Source organism: Maniola jurtina, chromosome 15, assembly GCF_905333055.1.
Source record: "Maniola jurtina chromosome 15, ilManJurt1.1, whole genome shotgun sequence".
In the NCBI taxonomy this organism is placed as follows: Eukaryota; Metazoa; Arthropoda; class Insecta; order Lepidoptera; family Nymphalidae; genus Maniola; species Maniola jurtina.
In genome coordinates this window covers 9,375,839-9,398,771 of record NC_060043.1, presented here as the reverse complement: position 1 = coordinate 9,398,771, position 22,933 = coordinate 9,375,839, and the positions used below count along the sequence as shown (strand labels likewise).

General features: G+C 35.8%; 1 protein-coding gene across 1 annotated transcript in view; it reads right to left on the bottom strand.

The window, feature by feature from the left end:
- The window catches only part of LOC123872338 (G-protein coupled receptor Mth2-like), an 86,539-nt gene that overhangs the window by 2,264 nt on the left and 61,342 nt on the right, over positions 1-22,933 (bottom strand). Inside the window, exons 2-9 of the mRNA XM_045916555.1 lie at positions 4,605-4,822; positions 4,128-4,354; positions 2,887-3,072; positions 2,387-2,465; positions 1,790-1,971; positions 1,071-1,196; positions 438-597; positions 68-257 (exon numbers count right to left, since the gene is read on the bottom strand). Coding sequence (XP_045772511.1) covers positions 68-257; positions 438-597; positions 1,071-1,196; positions 1,790-1,971; positions 2,387-2,465; positions 2,887-3,072; positions 4,128-4,354; positions 4,605-4,822 — 1,368 coding nt within the window. The remainder of the gene's footprint in view (positions 1-67; positions 258-437; positions 598-1,070; positions 1,197-1,789; positions 1,972-2,386; positions 2,466-2,886; positions 3,073-4,127; positions 4,355-4,604; positions 4,823-22,933) is intronic.

Here is a 22,933-nt window from a genome sequence, read left to right as displayed (position 1 = left end):
AGACTCGTGAATAGTGCGCCGGAGCGGCAATGGGTTGAGATGATAATGATGATAGAATTTCATATACCTTAACAAAAGAGCGGACGGGTTGTTGCAGTACGAAGATGCCGAATATGACGACACCCTGCAGCGCGTTGATGAGGTCGAATACGGACCACACGGACACAGCTGTGGTGCCCGCTCCCGCCGCCCACGATACCACCTCCAGCACCCACGATAGACCCATGATCACGGACAGCATACAGCATGTCCGGAATCTAACAAAAAACATGAATTTAAAATCGCGGATGAATTTTAATTCGGCGAAAATAATACACAGGATATTCCCTGATTGAATGCAGATCCACTTTTAGTGTATATTTCGTACACCGGCATTGGCTGAGCCGCGAGCAGTCATCTTACGTGCTGAAGTCTGGGTGTGCCTGAATAGTACTCACATTTTTTTATATTTCTTCAGCCGCTGATTATAGTTGATCTGTGGCTCTCGTGGAGATGGTGATGGTCTCTCCTGCACTGGTAGAGGCTGGCCCAGCACGGTGCTGAGCCTTACCCAGTCGTCTGATGCTGTGCTAAAGTCTGAGTGGGCTATGTCCAGTGCTACAAAAATCCGAAAATCAAAACGAGGTAAGGACCTAGGTGAAAAACTGAAAACGTAAAATATTATCTACCTGGTAGCTTTTATCAAATATATTCCGGTAAATTATCTATCCTACTAATTAATCGCGAATTTTTCACTCCAATAAATGGACGTGCTGACCTATTTGTCCACTAGCTAAAACTTGCAATTTAGTGTTTTTGCTATTAACTGAAACGCTGATTTTTATTTTATATTTTCAATCCTCGATCAATGGAGTCAATAAATCCTGTAATTACTTTAGTATTCTATTACAAAATACAAGCGCGAAAATTCGCTACCAGTAAAAACCGCGCGCATTTTTCTAGCCGCGGGTTTCCACTTGATTTCTTCCTGGACTTATTATAGAGAGTCTAGCAATCTGCACTTCCTAGTCTTTTTTACATCTTTTTATTTTCAAAAAGTATATAAATACAAAAATACATGATAAACTTACGCGTGACATCTTTAAGCTTATCATAATGCTTGGCAAAAGCTCTTGAGGTTAATAAAAAAATTATGAGATTGCTAAAGAGTATGACCGCCACCGGCCCGTAGAAATAGGGCAACGCCGCCTGGTCCGCTGAAAGAGGAAATCTAATTAGCTTATGAAGGAACTTAATGAAAAAATCTTTTCTAAAGAGCAAATTTTTATTTGGGAACAAAATTAGAATTTCTTTCTTTTGTTTTAAAATTGTATGCTGTTTGCGCAAGCCGTAAAGCTTTGTTTTCCTTTAACATGCCTTTTTTGTGTTGTTAATTAAAACGTTAAAGTGACAAATTGTGTATAGTAAAAATTTCGATGTGGCTTTCTTTACTGCACAGCCATTTTTGTACTCTCCAGAAGCTGGTGATAGACAATTTAATTCAGTGGAAGACCATGATTATATATTTTGATAATGATGCAATGGTTGCAGTAATCGAGCCTACGTTGTCAAGTGTGGATAAGAAAAAATAAGATTTACTGAATTAATTATTTATTTAAATACTTCTCAAACCTTGACAAAAACACCCAAAACCCCAAAACTGTTTTAGTTAGAGAATGATTTATATACAAAATATTTAAGACTTGGGCGTCCAACAGACGCATATCAAGTGACAATGCGGCTCTTAATTAAGTAATAAGTATATTAAAACATGGACGACAAAGCACTTAATTTTTTTGAAAGTACTTACTCTTAAACCAACAGCCTTTGACACCAAAGTTTGGTTTCAAATATGTGCTGGGGACGGCTGGTGATAAATCCATAGTGATTGTCACTATTAGTAATATTACTGGTAACAAAACAGCGTACGCGCAGTACCACGCGAACCTTCGTCTCATACTTCTTCTGCTTACCGATGAGTGGATGTATCGCCTGAAAAAATAGTACAATTTTATTTACCAGAATATTATGTAGAAATCAGACCATCTCAATATTTTTACACCTTCTACTTTTCTGGAAAAAATATTTCTAAAGGGCCCGTGCAAGAACAATATAATCATAATTATTTTAAGGCCTGAATAAAAAATTAGCCAACTTCAAATCTTAGAAAAAACTATCTTCAAAGAAACATTTAACCTATACATGTAAATAACAAACTAAGAAATAAAACAGTTACTAACAAAAACAAAAAATATTTTTTATAATGATTCCATCCAAAATTTTAATCAAGTATACCAAATGACTGACTATTGCCTCTAGATAATTTTATAGTTAGCCAGGCTCAATGGTGATCAAACTGAGATTACTAAGTATAAATTAAAGTATAATAAATAGAAATAACACTTACCGTACGTTCAAATAAGTATCGAAACACATGACATTTAACCAGAAGAAGCAAGATACGAACGAGAACTGGATGAGGTATGCTGCAAAGTAAATGATTTTATTAGATCAAAAACAATAAGCTTACTTCTTGTTGATCCCTTTAGGTACTCGGTTTATATTTGAGGGTTGCGCGATTGCTCTAAGTAAGCAACGTTGACTCAAGTTGGTAATTGGATGGGAGACAGATTTGGGTGACCTGAGTTTGCCTTTTTATTTCCTCCGTGTTCAGGAGAGCACATGAAACTGTTGATCCCGGTTACTATCACTAACATGAGCATCAGATGATTATTATGATTGTTAACATCAAGAGTCAAATCCTATACTCAAGTCAAAGCACATGGAGATGGATCAAGGTTTATTATTCCAAGAAAACCCTTACAAAGTTACAACTATAAGTGATTCATGAAAAAGAAGTCACAAACTTAAGTAAGGAATAGAAACTGGCTAAAAATAAGTGCTTACCCATAATAGTGCAAGCTGGAGATGGAAAGGCGTGTCCCGCCAACTGAGTTGCAGCTAAACAGCTAAATGCTACTGCAAGACAAATCGAGTGACATGCTAATGCTTTGCCGTGTGTATCTCTCAGTTCAGTGATAAATGTGTAGATGGTAGCCGTTGCGAGTAGAAACGGCACCGAAATGATCAAACCTGCAATAAAAAATGTGTTAACAAGAAATTAAAATATGACTTGAAAAAGCCGATTTTTCAACCGTTAAAGTTAACTTTTTGACAGTTTTAGCACAGAAATTCTGTTAATTTTATACCACAATTAGGATATCTAATGGATGAAAAATCACTAAAATATTAATCGATAGATCCTCTGTCCTAATGTATAATTAATATGGTCATTATACATGTACATAGCATCAGAATTGAGGAACTGAACCCCAAAATTCAACAACTAAATCTCATATTTGAAATATCATTTTATAATCAGCAAATTAAAAAGTCCATAAGTCACAAAACATTAAACAAATACACTAAAATAAATACGATAGGCTAAATAAAAACTGCACTAAAAATACTTGATATAAAATTTTAGTACCAACGCGAAACGCTACGAGTACCTAATGTGATTAGCAAACTAGTTTTGCCTGAAAAATATTTTATCCCTTGAAGGCTGGAAATTAAAAAGTATTTTTCGCAGGCTGCCCATGCCACGAGGAAAAACTGAAAATAAAGGAAAGAATCCTGACTCTGCAAACTTTTTACACCAAAGGATTGGCGCTATGATAAATCAGTCAGCCTCTCGGTGTATTTTTGTGCCAGATAAGCTTTTGACTCCATATATTAATAACATGGTTTTATAATGCAAATACTGAATTTCTATTTCTATTTCTATGGGACAAAATATAATAGATGTTGAGAGTAAATACATAATAATATGCTCAAGGCACATTTGGGTCGAAGCGCACCGATACCACGATACGTCTTCAACCAAAGTTAGAAAAACTTTATCTCTACTAAGGGCCGATTTCACCAACTCTAAAATATGTCATATCTGAGAATAAATTTGATATTTTGGCAGGGTTTCATTATAAAAACTGTCACTACGCCCAATTTATTCCTTGATTAAACGTCACTTGACGTTGGTGAAATCGGCATTAAGACGATAGGATTTTTTTAACTTCAGTGGATGTCACTTTCGTTCTGGTATATTGGAGTTCTTTGTAGAAAGAAACTTTGCATTATTGCGACCTTACCTGTGGCATATGCGATAAGGGTCGCTGATGAACTCGCTTCCTCTATAGCTGTTTGAAAACACACCAATGGAAGAGTCACTCCAGCTGGATTGGATTCATTCCAAAATGTCTCCATACAAAAATCCCTTGTTCCGAGCAGAGGCGGTTGACTAAATGGCACAAAAAGTGATCCATTGAATAGAAGATAGAATTCATCTTCACTGACTTTGTCTGGCTCCAATTTATATCTGAAAAATAAAATTATCTAAGATATCTAGAACATGTCTACACTATAAGTTCCAAAATGGATCGTAAAGCAGTAACAAACCCACACACAGTAGGTACACACTACACATGTATTAAGTTCAGAAAACTTTGTTACAGTTAAGCTAGTTAATGTAGAACGAGAATTTCCAACAGAAATTGCAAAAGAAACTTTGCAAAACGAGTCTTAAACAGAATTTAGAACACGTAACGGCGTCGTACGGAGACAATTACCTGTCGTAACTGCAGGGATTGCCAACAATTGTCTCGAAAACGTTGCTATCGTAGCTCCAAATGTGCGTTTCGTTTGCTTTATGGAAGATCGGTTGGAAGGTAAGCGTGGACCGCGAACAAACGGATTTGATTTTGCCGTCCACTAAAGTCAGCGTTAAGTTTTGTCCGCTCGCACAGCATTTCGGCACGACCGGCAGTTGTTTCTTGACTTCCTCATCCTGTAAACAAATAAAAGACATTCTTATTCTGAAGATGCGTTCGTTCATCACAGCAAATTAGGTTAAAGCTATAAGAGCCAATTTACGAAAAGGACAAGTTAATTTGGATGTCATTTCGAGAATGATGTACGGCACGGATCATATGACAAGTGCCTCATCAGAATTCAAGTCGAGTGTTTGAACTTTGATGTGTTCGTAAAAGAAATTTGACTGAGGTTAGCTGACGCAATGTTTGCCTCTAAAACTGGTCACGTAAATGCCGAATATCATATTCTGAATTGGCATCGTAGTCATTCTTCTGTGATTTATCTCCATAAACTATAGTGGTTGGGAAGGTATTCCCAATGGGTACCTTCTCTCTGCCTTCCACTGAAGTTGAGCTGAGCGGAACGGATTCGAGTTCAATAGACCAATCAGGTTAATATTTGATGACGTGATTATTTTATCACGTCATCTCAAAATAGTCTGATCAGTCGAAAACACATGTCGCCGCTCAACTCCGCTTGAGTGGAGAACCCTTAACCTTATTGTAATATTTGTTCAGTAAAACAAGAACTGTAAGTTCGCAAACCTCATAACAGCATTGACACATGAACATGAATATCTATACTAATAAATAAAATTGGAGTGTCTGTCTGTAATTTCGAAATAACTACCTCATATTAAGCTCATATGGTTATTTGAACGATACCAACACTGAATCACACGTTTTTAAAATTTTTGTCTGTCTGTCTGTCTGTCTGTCTGTCTGTCTGTCTGTCTGTCTGTCTGTCTGTCTGTTTGAAAAGGCTAATCTTCGGAACGGCTGGACGGATTTTGACGGGGTTTTCACAGACAAGTAGAGAATTGACCAGGGAGTAAAATAGGCTACTTTTTTAACCGACTTTCAAAAAGGGAGTTGTGTTTTTCTACCTATGTACACCGAAATCTCCAAGATTTCTGAACCGATTTGCGTCATTTCTTTTTTAATCGATAGAGGAACTTCGCGACATTGTTTCATAAAAAATTTGGAGTCTAACTCTTCAATCCTGATGCTGCAGGGGATCTGACCAATCCACGCGGGCGAAGCTGCGGGCATCAGCTAGTACAAAATGTGTTGTAATACCTCACAAAACGTGTCTTCTTTTGTACCATTACTAATTGTTTGATAATAATAATTATATTATTACCAGGTAACGTCATATATACCGATTACGCTAAAAGTGATGGTAAAACTAATTTCACACGTGAAAGTCATTAGTGTTCCTGTTTGCTAGTGAAAGCTTAGCGTTTTCATTATTAAAATGGAATAAGTAATTTCTCGTTATCGCAAGTCACCTACAAATTGTAGGATCAACATAAAGCAACCATTACGCCGTTTCTCTTGTTTGTTCGCGAAATCGCTACGTAACATAAAGAGCTAAGTATAATCTCACACTTAGACAATGTACTTTAAATTACACGTTTGAATAAGGTAATGGTTCTTCCCATGAAAACCCATGAATGACACCTATCCAAAATTATGCGCTTATCAACTTTGACAGCTGTTTAATGTAATAATTTCAAGCCTCGATAGCTCAACGGTTGAGGAGCGGACCGAATTCCGAAAGGTTGGTGTTTCAAACTCCACCCGTTGCACTATTGTCGTATCCGTTCCTGGCACAAGCTTTACGCTTAATTGGAGGGGAAAGGGCATTAGTCATGATTAGCATGGCTAATATTCTTTAAAAAAACATAACAGTATAGTGTATACTGGGTGCTCTAGGTTGAACAACGATGTTAGGCGAGTCGCAAGGAGCTGCTAGTATACGGCAGCCCAAGAACGTGGTGTGTGAAAGTCCGTATAAGAGTCCAATGTCCTGCATCTATCGGTTGTTGTTGACAGTGATGATGATAAAATTTAGTTAATATATTTTGTACAACCGAATTAGCTTCCTTTCACCAAAAATGAGTGATTTTTACATTCGTACAAATTTATTTTCAATTCGAAAAGTCTGCAATAACAAAATCCAGAGACGTAACAACTAACAAAGTTCCCAAAGTCAACAGACGCAAACACCGGATAGAAAATACGAGGTGCCACGCGAAGTCCACAACTTAGTTCGGAACCGTTGGGGCAATTTGTTTTATACGGTTTTCCTTCCCGAAAATATTCACTGAGGGATACAGGAGCTCGTGACGTCACTGTCAACTACGGAAACAGTTGCATCGGGGAACATCGTAAATATTTACCTAAACTCTTTGCTCAAAACTGTCGAAACCAATCACGTTATCAACGTTACGTAGTTACGGTATAGCGTTCAGTGACCTTTGAGGTCATACCTGTATACCTTTCTATATGTATAATATCTTCTATACATTATCTTCTACTCTTCTTAATTTTTCTTTTTATAACACATGGAATATTAATTTATATGGGATACGTTACATTTATGGTGATGCCCGCGACATCATCCGCGTGGATTTAAGATTTTTGTAAATCCCAAGGTTCAACTCTTGGTTTTTGTATTTGATGCAAGCTATCTCTGTACCAAATTTCGACGAAATCAATTAAGCGGGTGGGCCGTGAAAAAGTAACAAACAGTTTCGCATTTAAAATATTATTAAGAAAACCCCACTCTAACTTCAAAAGCATAAGTACCTTCTCGTACCTAGACTACGAATAAAAAGGGCATAGCTAGTATAAAAGATTAAGCTGTGGTTGAGATTAAATACCAAAAAAGATGCTTTATTTAGATAGGTACTAACCAGATTCGGGAAAAAAATCTGGAGAGACTACAATACAAGTCATTTCAAAGGCTCTCCGCTACAGAAAGCGAGTCGCTCTTGACAAAAAATGAGCAACACCACAAAGGCAAAAGAAATTTAAGTCAAATTCAAGACTCCTTCATTTTCACTAAAGCGGTGAATGCATGAGTTTTCCATTCTGTTTTCAAGTCTTTCTACCCTTTATTTTGATGCATTTAACCAAAAATATTTATTACGATGCCAACGTAATAAATGTAGCAACTCATTACTTTTGCCATAAAGCACACATGTCGACAACTTAATTAATTTGTCTCCTTATAAACAGTAAAATACATACTAGTAGTTAGTATTAGCTCTTAATAGCGCTTGAGCGATAAATCGTCTAAGTTTTAAGTTTATCTAATAAATATATAATAAATTAAATAGATCGAGTTATGTTGCATAGTCCGTCAGTGTTTTATTCCTATTTCAGTCATCTTAACTGCTTTGAATTAAGAACTGCTGCTTATATTATTTTATCTTCCATCAAGTTTTCGGGTGATGAATATTTTTGAACATCTTTCAGATTACAGTTAGTAATATAAAGGACTATTACAATGCTATGATGGTTTACAAACCGTCTCATTCGCAAATATATTTTGATCGGCATACGATTTAAATACATGAACCCGTAAAAACATTTAAATAAGTATTTTCACAGTGTTCCATTTTAAATGTTGAAATGGTAATCCAAAGGATTCCAAAAGAACTCTAAGAAGCGCACAATGAACACGGAATATCAAATGGTTCTGGAGCTAAATTTGAAGACAGCCATTTGCGTTGCAATGAAGCCGTAAGAAACGAGCGCTTTACCTAACCCGACCCATAAATTAAAGCGGGGATTGACCTCGCAATAGTCTTAAGATTCAAGAATGATTCATTTGAAGATGCCAGCTCTTCTCAGATATCAGGATCGTCCCGGAATGATTTGCCTTTACGCCCCCTGTACTTATTACAAAACTTTTGATCATTGCAATTGCCTTAACATACTCATAGGGTCTCTATAAGGACCACAGTCCAAGATTGCTATGTTATAGTCCAAGTCAAAACCATGGCAGACCGCAATTGGTCTAGGCTATCATAAAAGCCAAACCTTCGGCTTTACCTAGCGAATTTTTGGTCCATCCTAGAAGTGTCTCAGGCTAAAGCCAAAATTTAATGGAACAATTCGGCTTTTCCATCATTCTGTGGGCCAATTCTTATCGCAGAAATGGAAACCCAACATCGCAACACAAACCTTAATACTGTATAATCTGTAAATAAATAAAAAAATATGAGAAGGGTGTCCTAGAATAACAATCCGGGGTGTAGTTAAAATATGTATAGATATCATAAAGCCCAAAATAAAGACTACCGAAAAATTTCAGCGCAGTTATTTGGCCACCCTAACGTTTCATCTAAAGCTTCCGGATCCGTAATCTAGATTTGTCTTCACTTCTCTTTGGGCACATTATCTGTACCAACGAGTCGGGCTTAGCGGCGTTGATAATTGAGTGCTCCAGTGAGCATAATTTGTTCATTCCTCCAACAAACGTAATGAATAAGCCCGAGGTATTCAGTGAATTCAACAAAGTATAGTTACTTTACTCGATCTTGTTTTTAGCGTAAACTTACGACAAAGTATTTCTTAATTATCTCACAGCCTGTTTTAAGTAATTTAAATCCCGTATATACCAAATTATTTATTTGAATATATTTTAAGGTGGATGCGACGGGTCTGCCTGCGAAATTCTTTAATTTGGTTTTACTAATTTGAAAATACACTCCTGCATTAACAACTTAAGTAGAACTTCAAAAATGGATATAAGTTGTACTCGTAACTACTTAGCTCCCCCATGGCCGGTCACCATCATGAAGAACATTTTCCTTACAAAAAAAGGCAATGTACAGAAGGGGTTTATCGATGTATACGGTTAAAGGTTGTACTGGAGGTTGTACTGGTTTATGAGCGCCATGTTTCCTACCAAGGTTGTTTCAAAATGTTACAAAGAGATTACACAAAAATTGATAGATTTAATTTTAACTCTAAATTCTAATACAATTTTCAAGTGGGCAAGTGTATACGCGAGTGGTTGGTTACAGAGCAACTAGCGTCAGTTCGCTTTGATGACGTCGGCGAAACTGCTGACGCAAGTGCCCTCTACATCACATACCTGAGTAATATATGCTTTACTATATATAGTAAGAACAAAATATTCACAAGAACAAAAACATTTCTAAAAGTCTGGCAATGCATTGGTGGTTCCTCTGGTGCTGCTAATGTTCTTGGGCGGCGGTAATCACTTAACATCAGGTGACCCACCTGCTCGTTATTTTTAATGAAAAAAAAAAAAACAAAAACATACAGACCTCGTAACTTTGAAAGTATTTATTTCGATCAATCAGAGTAATCTAAATACAGGTACATAGCACGTTGAATCGAGGATACGATTACGTAATTCAAACACGCAGTTCCCGAATTGTACTAATAAACGTCTTAGTTATAAAACCGTTTCCACCAAATGACTAAGTGCCAGCTTTTATTAGGTAAATCTTGCGCTCCAAGCAATTTCACTAGAAGAAGCCTTAGTATAAGAATTTACATAGCACCGACGTTGATAGAATTTGAGCGTCAAAATACTTTTTAGTATCAGTGTAAAATGGGCCTTATGAACTTTATTCTAAAGGAAATTAATTTACATTATTTATCAGAAGCCTTAGTATATAAGGTTTTGTAGAGTACCAACATTTGAACACGAATTTGAGCGTTGAAACCCTTTAGTGTCAGTGTGAAATGTATTTTAGCAACTTTGTTGTAAAGAAAATTCATTCATATATTATTTACAAATAGCGCTCCAAGCGGAAACCTCGAGAAATTGATATCAAGGATATTGCTTTTTTTTTAAATTTAAGTTGAGATCTTTTAGATTCATTTTACTATGTGTTTCGATGTTCTATATCTATCATCGTTGATGAGCTGTAATATCTCATACTAACCACAATGATCTACCTTTGAGTTCTGAGTATTTGAATGAGCATCACACCGCACGTGGGAAGTCAATAAGAGAATCTTATACACCCGAGTCACGTTTCAGATATGCCGGAATAAGTAGGATAACAAGGGAACGGGGGAACAGTGTCGAAAGTCTTAACACAAACGGAGTACTTATTTGATACAACCTCAAGTCAGATTATTCCTTTGTCTCAAACAAATAGCTGGTGAAAACAACACTTAGATAAGTATTCGGTATAAGTTATTTGCCTCGAAACGATCCAACGATCCCACTTTATCAGCAACGGACCTTCAGCTTCGGCTACCAGTTTTAGCCGAAGCAGAAAGTTTCTAGCAAGCTGCCGAAAATGAATTTAAAGTATGTATTATTATTTATGATACGTTCAACAAGACTACAGTCAACATAAACTTTATAAAAACTTATCCACTTTTAGCTAATCTCGAACTGAATTTCTTAGGTTATTAAACCTTTGCCTTCGGTTCAACTGGAAATCGACCTTCGGTGGATTTGTTTCAATAGATAATCCGAAGTCGAACTAACTCAAAATAAATTAATAAAAATAAAATAAATTGATAGTATCTAGCAGAAAACTTAATCAAAGTTGTAAGAAACCTCCACTCGGCTAAAACCAAACATTTTCTTGGTACCTATTAATGCTATGAACTGCATAATCAAAATAATCCTTTCTATTTCTCGCTGTAACTTGAAAGTGGACAAGTACATAAATTCACGCAAGTCAATAAATCTGTTTGGGCAGACATTGATAAAATTTAATAACTCTAGCGAAATAATTATTCAATTAAAGCAACGCGATTTATGCTGAATTTCGCTTCGATAGCTTATGTTAATGTCAGTATTTGCACACCACAAATAATACATATTATTAGCCTACCTACTGTAATATTAATCATTCAATTAAAAATCCAGCTAACCAAATTGCAAGCGAGTTTCGAATTAGATTTTCCTATATATTAATCTGATAAAGGAATGGTATTACTTCATTTTAATAAAACCTATTTTCAACTAAGACTCACTTTAAGTATGAGTATTGTAATTAAATAACCATCAGTTATCATAGAAAATTCTAGTTTTTCGAAGATAATTATCCATACAATCAAATCAGGTCAGTTCACAGACCTTTTATCAATAACCATATGATTGCAATCCTACATTAACGATTAGCGACAGAACATACGAATCTAAATCAATCGAAATTATTATAGATAATAAATATTATGAATAATGTAACTGATAGCAGATAATTAATTAGAAACAAATGATGAAAAAGATTCACCTAATATGAATGTTTGTAAGACCCAAAGTCCTTGCGAACGATTAGCAACAGAACATACGAATCTAAATCAATCGAGTGCATTATAGATAATATTATATTGTAATTGATAGCAGATAATTAATTAGAAACAAATGATGAAAAAGATTCACCTAATATGAATGTTTGTAAGACCCAAAGTCCTTGCGAAACCTATGACAATATCGCAGATAGAGACAGAAAAGGAAGTAAACAAAGCTACAAAACTGCAGTTCATTACGGACCCTCGGCGTATCTTAATCTGATAACTTAAGCTTCATATCCATATTATTATCCTTCTAGAGAAAATATTAGACGCACTGCACGTCGTCAAATAGGAAAATAGCCCGAAGCTCCCAAACGGTACATAATTTAGTAGTACCTATCCTAAAGTAGATAGATTAAGCTGAGAATAATTCAGGAGTCGTTTTATCAAGTAAAGGGTTGGGGTTGACGCGCGTGCTAGGTAACAGAAAGCAAATATTTGTTGAATACATACAAGTTTATGCGATATATTATATCAAGTAATGTTAGTCTTGTGTTAATCTGTAAAGTGATAGAAAGCGAAATCCAAATTCATCTCTATTTGTGGAGTAAATACAATGAATGGTGGAATTGTGTTATAATAATATAATTACTAGGAATCACAAACGTTGTCACACAACTGATGATTGTCATTGCGTTTCTATCGGTGCAATATTTTAAAGACAAGAAAAAATTAAGGAATAAAATTGTAGTACCAGTTTATTAAATTCATTTTCAAGCCTACCTTACTTACCTTGAGCCGTAAATAATTATATTAAAAACCCTCATGCTCAGCCTATTAGGGCATTTCGCGTCATCGCATGAGCGTCAAACTAAAAAAAATCAGGCATCTGAAGACTTGCCATTGACATTTTTTGTCCTGCGTCACTTATCAGGTCTTTAATTAACTTGAGCAAACCTTGATGATTTTGCTCGCGTATTTCAAGAAAGTATTTTAATGAGATGCCGTGAAAATGCACTTGAAGAGCAGATAAGGCGAAATTAATTTCTTTTATTTCTGGTTATCTGACGGCACAATCTCGCCACCCTAATATATCTCGCTTAGCATTTCTGTTGCAGACAGCTGTGTTCGTACTTAGCGATATTTATTTCGGCACTTTGGGCAATATCTTTGTGGAGAGAATACTCATATTAAGAGAATTCTATCTCGTGGAAGTAAATTCAGTGCGTGGGGCCTCAGGGCAATCTCTTTAAGTGGCCGCCGTAGAAACTGTGCCTTATCGGACTTTATTAGTTATTTATTCTGAGATAGAGCCCAAGGTCCTGGAAATGTCCTTCATGTAGATTGCATTATTTGTCTTCTGACTTGGTGAGATGTGAATTTATGTAGGTCATACTGTGTTGTGTACATATGAAAAGGTGCGTTTGTGTTAAATAACATCATTAGGCGCCAAACATATTTAACAATTTACGGCAGGCATGACAACTTTATTAAAATTAGTATCCTTGTAACTGTGTGAAACAGACTTTTTAAAATTACGATCAATAACAAATGCAGCAGAATTACTCGTACCAATTACAACCCGCGCACAAAAGCCAGTTAAGTCGCTTCAAAGAACCAGTTTAGAGATGGTTTAATTAAAATTATTAAAATTTATTCCGAAAGCATACTTCAATCGAAGCACTTCAATTTGGAATTGAAAATGTGACATCAGTTATGTAGGATGACATTCCACAATGCGTTTAGGAACTGGTTAGACACTGGAGTACCCTCGAGTTTTTTAAATCTTACTATACGAGTGACATCTGTCACATTTATTACTTCAACGGCAGTCAATCTCATTAAAAGATCTAAAGGTATTTAAAAGGGTTTAATTAAAAATAAACAACCTTAAAGCGCCTTAAATCTTTAATCAGGGAGTAGGAAGTACTGTTACTCTATTTTTTAATTGAACTTTAAAACTCAAAGCAGGTTTTAGCAGCGGTATAATTCTTAGTTACATATTCCTTTGGTTTTCGAGGGGAGGTTCTTGACCCAGATCTGCAGATCTTTTTCCAAATTCGTGGTTTCTACCCAGAACACAGAATTTAAGCTTATTCTCACTTCGATGGTCTCTATAGTAAGTTTCCATAGACTGACTAAAAGAAGCACGATTGCTGTCGAATCCATCACATCCCGTTAGGTATTCGTGCAAGCGTCATTATCATCACCTCATTCCCAGCTCATTACTGAGCACGGGTTTCCTCTCAAAATGAGAAGGGTTTGGCCATAATCCACCACGCTGGCCAAGTGCGGATTGGCAGACTTCACACACCTTTGAGAACTCTCAGGCATGCAGGTTTCCTCACGATGTTTTCCTTCACTGTGAAAGCAAATTTTTTTTTCTCTCTCTCGTCTGGCTGATTAGCCAATGTCAAGTTTGTAGTTATTTACAAGTTATGGAAACTACATGTACATAAGTATGGACTTCGTCTGTGCCGGCGCCCGCCGACATACACGCAGCGCCCAGTCAGTTCCACCACCAATAAACACCAGCAGAACACAAAAACCGGCTACTTCTCACAAAAAAACACTCCAAAAAGGCACCGCCAGCAAACCCCACAGACGAAGTCCCAAATGATTTTTAATTTCTTAAAACCGTTAGGTGCCCGATTGAATCTCCGACCTGCCAAATCTATTCGGTCGGGGAGTCTTGACCACTAGGCTATCACGCATTAAGTGGTGCAAGCGCACCCGGGCAATAAATCTTGTAATAAAATAATAAATATTTTTAATATCAAAACCGGATGAATGGAACAGAATATTTATTCAACGAGTTTACAGTCTACATTAAATAAGAAATAGGAACGCAGAGAATTCACCTTAATAAGAATGTTTATTTTTATTAAGAAGTAGTTAAGTATCAGAAGCCTTTTGAATTGAAAAGCTCTTCAAAGATGGTTTACTTACTGGAGTACTTACTGTTTGCTTTCATATATTTTTTCTTATCATTGGAAAGGGTTCAGACTTTAGTTAACTCGATATACTTAGCTGCGGTATTATGTTTCTTTTTTCTTTTAGCAGTTTACGGTTTATTTGGTTTTATAAATGAAAATATCAATTTTAGGGTCATGGTTTTAAAACAGGCTTTCAATGAAATTCTATATTCAAACCTTCTTCATCGAAGATTTAGACGATTAAGCTACATGTACCTACATATTATAATGTATGTACATATTAAAAGACACTCTCAGGTCATACCTAAGATTATTTTTCCATAATCTGAGGGTCGTAACCTACATAATTTACTATGGTTTTTTCACGCTAAACGAGTTACAAGGAATAGCCCTAGTAGGCATGTTATGTATTTACCTCGAATTTTGAATCATTGAATGAAAGTTTATCCGTGCGGATGAAGTCTCTACTTAGTAGCTAGGTTTGAAACAATGCCGTTTAATGGAATTACTATAAAACAACGCCACAATCTTCCGTGTACCATTCCGTGACGATACGGCGATCATAAGGCGGCGCCCATAAAACGTGCATTTAATAGCGTGTATTGGCTTATCTGGAGACATGACGAGATACCGACGTAGCCGGTAGCTCGCCGGTGACAGTACACAGATAAGAAACACCTACGCACAACTAACAACGAACGGCTTATAAATCACAACTCGACAACGTTTTCGAACGATGGCTAATTGAACGAATTTCTATTTTCGAACGCTCCATAAATAAAATAATATGACTTTGAACGGTCGTAATTTTGAAATATGATCGGTTTAAGTTTTTAAGGTTCCTTACCGAAATGGTGAGGAAGGAACACCCATGGTGCAGTTTGGTCCATCCTTCTGATTGTCACACCTCCGCTTGTTTTAGTAACTTTTAAGTACTTACCAAAATATTGCTTTTATATTTGGTAATTGTTTTCTGAATGCTGGTTCAACAACGCAATTTAAAGAATTTAAAATATATACCTGAATATTTTATTGACAGACAACAAAGTGATCCAATAAGGATTCCGTTTTTCTTTTTAAGGTACAGGAACCTAAAAATGAAGTAAAGGCAGATACAATTGGCGGTATAATTTACAATTTAATTTGGGGTTACTAGAGCAAACGGGTTATCATAACATATACAAATTCTAAAAAAAAAGAATTTAACTTTCTTTTATACTTACGTCCGAAACAAAATGGATTTTGAAGGGAAAAAAATGTTAATAAAGGCTATATTATTATTATTCATTAAAACAACCCAAGAATTCACATCCTTTTAACTACGGAACTCTCGGTGCGCAAGTTTGACTCGCGTTTGGCGCGTTTTTTCATCGTGCTCGCCCACGCATCGCGCATCGTCGCGTCGGTAAATGCATCTGCAACGCGTTATGCTAATTTGTGTCCGTATCATTGACCCGAGTCATGCTGAGAGGCTCAATATAAAACTATACTGTCAATGTTTACCCGAGTCCTTCTTCAGTTACTTAGCGCTAGTATGTTAATTAGTAACGTATTTTATGTTCATAGACACAACATTTACATAATACACACCTTATCTTATTTAATATGCAATATTGCACTATCCCAGGAATTTCTCCTGTGGTTTACTTTAGAAAGGTGCCTACTTAATAAGTATTACTTATGGGAAATGTATGGCAAGAAAATACGTGGCACAATGTTAGAATTAAATTGAGTTACGATTTTACCGTACTATTTTCCAACTACTTCCTGTTGCCCTGTTAGCTAGTTATAGTTAGCTAGTTCATAATCATCGTCATCATTTCAACCCATCATCGACCCACTACTGAGCACGGAACTTTTCTCTGAATGATAGGGTTTCAGGCTTCGGCTCCGCGCTCTCCAAGCGCAGATTGGCAGACTTCACACATCTTTGAAAATATTATGGTGTTGAGAATAATTATGGTGAATCTGAAGTATCAGGGGACACGGTAGAGCCTACGCCAAACTAAAGGACGGGGCACTACCTCCCTTTTCTGGAGAATCATGAAGACGTAGGGTTTGTAGAGTCAGGGCTTAGAAGTGGAGTTATTTGTTATTTATTGTTATAAATGTGGTACCGTCAAGAGCACTTAAGCGGATTTGGGACAGACCACATGAGCAGCACGAATCAAAGCTCAGCTCTAGAAGCTTGGCTCTACTAAACGAAATTTGTAAGTCTTGGATACCAAATTTACGTAAATTTTTTTCGGTGGCATACACATTTTCTCACGATGTTTTCCTTCACTGTTCAAGCAAAGTTTAAAAAAACCGTTTAATTAAATCAAAATATCGTTTAAAAAACCGCGAGATTCGTAGGGTCATTGGATTGGGTATTGTAATGAAAAAAAAATTGTGAATGTTTTATCAGATTGCCCCTAAATAGTTCATTATTTTTAAGAGGGTGTTCTATACTGTCTCGCATGAACATACAGATTGAAATCACTTATTTAATCGCACACTCAAGGTTTCTTTTGAGAAACCGAAGTAAAACCTGCTAAAGTTAGAATAAAAAATAAAAAGAAAATTAAGTAAAGAAAATTGCAAAACCAAAGAACTCTACGGACGAGTATTACAGTACCTACTACAGTTTAACAGTTAACTTTTATCTTAACGGTTATGAAAGCGCTTCTGAAAATCAAAACGAATAGTTTCGAATTTCAGCGGGTTTGCAGTTTTTGCGTTATGAAAATAATACCACTGCCCATATCATAAATGCAAAAGTGTGTTGTTTGTTGGATTATTTTGTTGATTTGTCCTTCAATCACGCCGCAACGGAGCATATAATAGGCGTGATTATTTGCATATATTCTATAGTTAAAGACCTGGAGAGGACATGGGCCTTTTATCCCGGAAAGTCTAAGAATTCCGCCGAGATTGAAAAAACTTAATACACGCAGATGAAATCATGGACATTTAATTCTCATAGCCTGATCTCAGCTCAGCGGTTATAGGAGTGGACTGAAAACCGAAAGGTCGGAGGTTCAAACCCCACCCGTTGCACTATTGTCGTATCCACTCCTAGGACAAGCTTAACGCTTAGTTGGAGGGGAAAGGGGAATGTTAGTCATGATTAAAATTACTAATATTGTTTAAGAAAAATATTTTCTACTGGAATCTTCGTTTACATGCAGCGTGCTTAGGAGCGCTCGAAGGGAACGAAGGCAAGTCAAGCGTAAACCTGTCAACCATAAAAAGTAACATGTAGCAAGTATTCGTCGCTCGTTTGTTACCGCGTACAACCTGCGGAGGCGTGTGACGACTTCAATCGTAATAGCGCAAGAGCCCCTGGTGTAAACCTTTGACAGGGACTTCGTGTGTGGTGGCGTTTGCTGGCGCGCGTGTTATGCCTTTTTGGAGTGTTTTTTTGTTAGAAGTGGCCGGTTTTTGTGTTCTGCTGGTGGAACTGACTTGGAAGCGCTCTAAAGGGGCGCCGCGTGTATGTCGGCGGGAGCCGGCACAGACGAAGTCCATACTTATACATATAGTTTCCCTAACTTGTAAATAACTACAAACTTGACATTGGCTAATCAGTGTAAAGCCAGACGAGAGAAAAAAAAAAGACCTTTGACAACATTTTCAAATAATATTCTACTAAAGTGGTTGTCAAGTCAACTTCTATAGTTACACTGAGTCTAGTCTGATTTGGTGGGAAGCTTATACTTACTGTATTATTTACCACCCTAGGGGCAAAAACGTACCGTCAAGTGATTTAGCGTTCCGGTACGGTGACGTGTAGGAACCGATAAAGGGTTTGGGCTTAATTGATATTCCTACCCTTTCCAGGTTAGTCTGAATTGCACCACAAAGTTAAAAGATTTTTTAATTTTTAATTTATTATTTTAATTTATGCATTGATGCCCTAACAACCATATCTTTTTTTTTTTTTTTAAATAAATAAATCTTTATTATCTGAACAGAACATTATTTACAGACTTTGGTGTGAGGCCCTGCCTCCTGATGAAGTGAAAACTGTGTTTCAGGAGGCAGTGTCTTCCCATAATATAGTGTACAGCACAATATAATATAACCACTTATAATAATTAAATTAAGTTTAAATTGAAAACACGTAATTAAAGGTATACTTAATATTTAAAGATAGATAGTTACAATTCGTAATTCACATTCATTCACAAAATATCGTAATTTATGTTTAAAGAAAAAGATTAATTCTAGGTTAGAATCATAGAGTGAATCGTGAAGCATAGTCATTTCCTAATGTAAGGACATATTAAAGAAATAGGTACCTACTACTTATATGGTTAGAGGCTTTTATACAATTAATAAAATCGAGCACACCAAAAAGCAGAAACAAAAACAATTTACTACTCCTTAAAACATTCATTGGTCACCACATAAAATCTAAGCCTCAACTCCTCAACTCAACTCAACTACTCAACTCATCTCAACTACTCAAGACTTTTTAGGGCAAAATAAAAATTGTATTCTTTCAACTCTGAAACAAATTATGAAATAAGTCCTTCAATCAAACTCATGGGCTCTTAAACTAGGTATATCAACATGTACTGGTTTAGTTACAAACGGTATAAAATTAGTTTGTCGTCCCTACGTTTGTAGATTTAGCGCCCACGGGCCGAGACAAGCTGCGGATTACGATACAAACTAGAACATTTCCTTACGATACTATTTACTATATAAATCTTTTCGATTAGGTGTAATGAAAACTTATATTTATAACTGCACAAATTATTGATATTTATTTTATGGATGCTCGCGACATCGATTTAGGTTTTTAGAAACGCCGTGGGAACTCTTTGTTTTCCGGGACAAAAAGTAGCCTATGTGCTATCCAGGATATTATCTATCTCCATTCTAAATTTCAGCCAAATCCTTTTAGTAGTTTTTGCGTGAAGAAGTAACAAACATACACACACACATACACAATATATAGGTACATACACACAAACTTTCGCCTTTATAATATTAGTGTGATTATAATGGAGAACATACAAACTAGAACATTTCCTTACGATAATATTATTTAATTATCTATACTAATATTATAAAGAGGAAACCTTTGTATTTTTGTATGTTTGTATTGAATAGTCTCAAAAACTACTGGACCGATTTCAAAATTTCTTTTACCATTACTTAGAGGGATTCTTCCGAATCCGTATAGGCTATATTTTATCCCGGAAAATAGAAAAAATAAATGTCCACCCGTGCGAAGCCGGGGCGGGTCGCTAGTTTTCTATAAATCAGTTTGATTAGGTGTACTGAAAATTTATATTTAAGTACAACTGCACAATATTATTGATATTGATTTTATGGAATATGTTAATTTAATGAAAATTTTATTCCAAACGCAGTTAAATATTGAGTTCTGATAAATAAATGTTGACTTTATTAAAACTGTATGTTGATTAATTAAGTAGTTATTGAAATTTTACAAATATTCATGCGTATTCATTTTCAGCAAAGTATCCACTACCTAGTTATTATAATTAATATATAAGACGTGTGCAAGAATTGAATAAAAGTGAAAATATTATTCAGAAAAGAAAATATCTAGAATGTAATAGGAAGTAAAACTTCAATAGAAAAAATCTTACTTGCATTGATTGTTTCAATTAATTATTATTAATTGTCTGTTTTTTTTATTTTCCTTGTATTTCATAATGTATAATGAAAGTGATTTGTAACATACAATATAGGTACTTATACTTACCTAATAACCTTAAAATTAAAAAAAATATAGTAAGTACTTAATATCGATTTAAATAACCAAGATATAAGTAACTTGGATAGCTTAGTAGCGATCGAAGGGAATTATTGGTTATTGGTCACGTTTAGGAAAGGTTAATATAAATATTTCTCTAGAAAACAGCGGGGGAAAAGTAGGCATTTCCAGACCCGTTCTGGTTAAAACTTATATAATTTAGCTTAGAGCGTCCGCATCCATACATCAAACAATATCGAGCAGGATCAGCTTTCGTGATGAGAAATGTAATAATTTTATAGAGACTAAACTTGCTCCATAAACAAATTGAAGCGTCCAAAGATCGTGACCGTTCCATTTATATGAACAATACACTTCGTTTGCATTATTCCAATAGCATCTTATAAGTTCTGTTGCTTCATAAACCATTGACTAAACTTTAACCCGTTGGAGGCGGAACGGAATTCAATAACATTGTGATTGCCGGCGAGAGATTGCCGGAGCGAATGCCAGAGAATGCCGGAGAATTCCGCCATACCGTACCGACTCGACTGTGCATTTACTGAGGCAGCTCCCTATGCATTTCCCTGCCCTGATATGCTATGGCAAATCGTAAATAAGGCGGCTTAAGTTATGAAACCTATAATTGTAATTTATGTATCGGCTGAAGTGTTTCCTTATTGGTACACCGAGGACATTTTATAGGGTATTTTTGCATTTAATTTTACTTTGCGAACGTTTACATAATTGACGTCGATAAATTGAGTTTGTTGCGCTATCTGGAATGGACTTATTATTATTATTTATACGTTCACGCCTAGAGGTTTGCTCGAGAAGTAGCTCCGAGATCCTTGAGAAGTAGAATACAACTACTGGCTTCTGCCGTTGCTATACTACACAACCGACAAAGCCACTCAAGATAAATGATACCGCTAAGGAATATGGGTTTAAATAAAATAAATAAAAAAATAAAGGTTTATTTAGCTCATATACAGAATCACACACAAAAACAAAAAAACAAGAATAAAAATAAAAATACAATTAAACTTGAATATTAATTAATCTTAAAACTAGAAAATACTATTGTACTATTGTTGTGTCTGTGAGCTAAAAGGGCTTTGCCTCAGCAAGATGCTGCAGTATTTGACTACTGCAGCGCTGATTTTCAGGCAGAGCCCTGGTGTCACGACCTGACAACGAAACAGTGCATCTGCATATGCAGATTAAATAACAGATATTCTGCATATTAAATAACAGATATAAAAAGCAACCAAAAAAGAAAAAGATTTATTGGTTTAGTAAAACTTCATACCCTTTCAAGTTAGCCTGCTTCCATCTTAGACTGCATCAAAACTCATCACTATTCACTAAATGAGATCACAGTCAAGGGCATGTTATCATCGAATAAAAACGAAAAATTACAAAAAAAAGCTATATTTTGCATATAAGACCAATATACACATACTAATACTAATAATATAATAGAGTAATACATCGAGCGGAGATCATCCCTTCTTACATCAACTCGTCGGAACTGAGCCCACACAACTGCAGCAATCAGCTTATTTTGGCTAAAAAGCGAACTATGGATGTCTGAGTGAGTCTCTCAATGTCAACATTCCTCTAAAACCCTTCTAAGAAATGACTACAACAAAACTAATCAAATAATCGCAACCAATATCTTCATTTATCACACGCAACTACAATTTACAGGCGAGGCGTCAAACAACATTCATACTTAATGAAGCCTACGTACCAGCAGTACCTTATCGAAGATATCAATAAATTTTCATCAAGATAAAATGAATTCGCCTGGCATCGGCGACTCACGCGATGCCGGCCCATCCCGTCAAGATGCCGGTCGCGCAAAGATAATGGAAGGTAAATATTTGCTGGAGCTTCCACAACGTGACGGCTTGTTCGCATTATCCCGTACGGGACGATTTCGTATTCAAGAATTGACGTTGAAGAAAACAGTTTTGACAGTTTATTTTATCTTGAAAAAAAATACGGTAACATTTGTATTTTTGTCAAGATAAAAATATGAATTCACCAGGCATCGGCATAGTCAAACGATTAACACCATCTCGTCGCGCAAAGATAATAATTTAAGGTGATTAACATATTTTAGTGGAGCTTCCAAATCGTGAGGGTTTGATCGTATTTTAAATTTTAACATAAAGTTAAAATAATGGACGTTAAAGATGAGATGGATACTTTGTATTAATTAATGAGTTTCTATTGAAAGTTTTCTTGTTTTGATTAGCCGAAAATCAGAATCAGATCAAAATGTCAAAATCGCCAAAAAATGTTTACCTATTTGGTGTTAGAACTTAAGCGACGCTACTGATTTTTGTTTTTAAAATATCTGGATTGCAGAAGAGACATACACTTGAGAATACTTG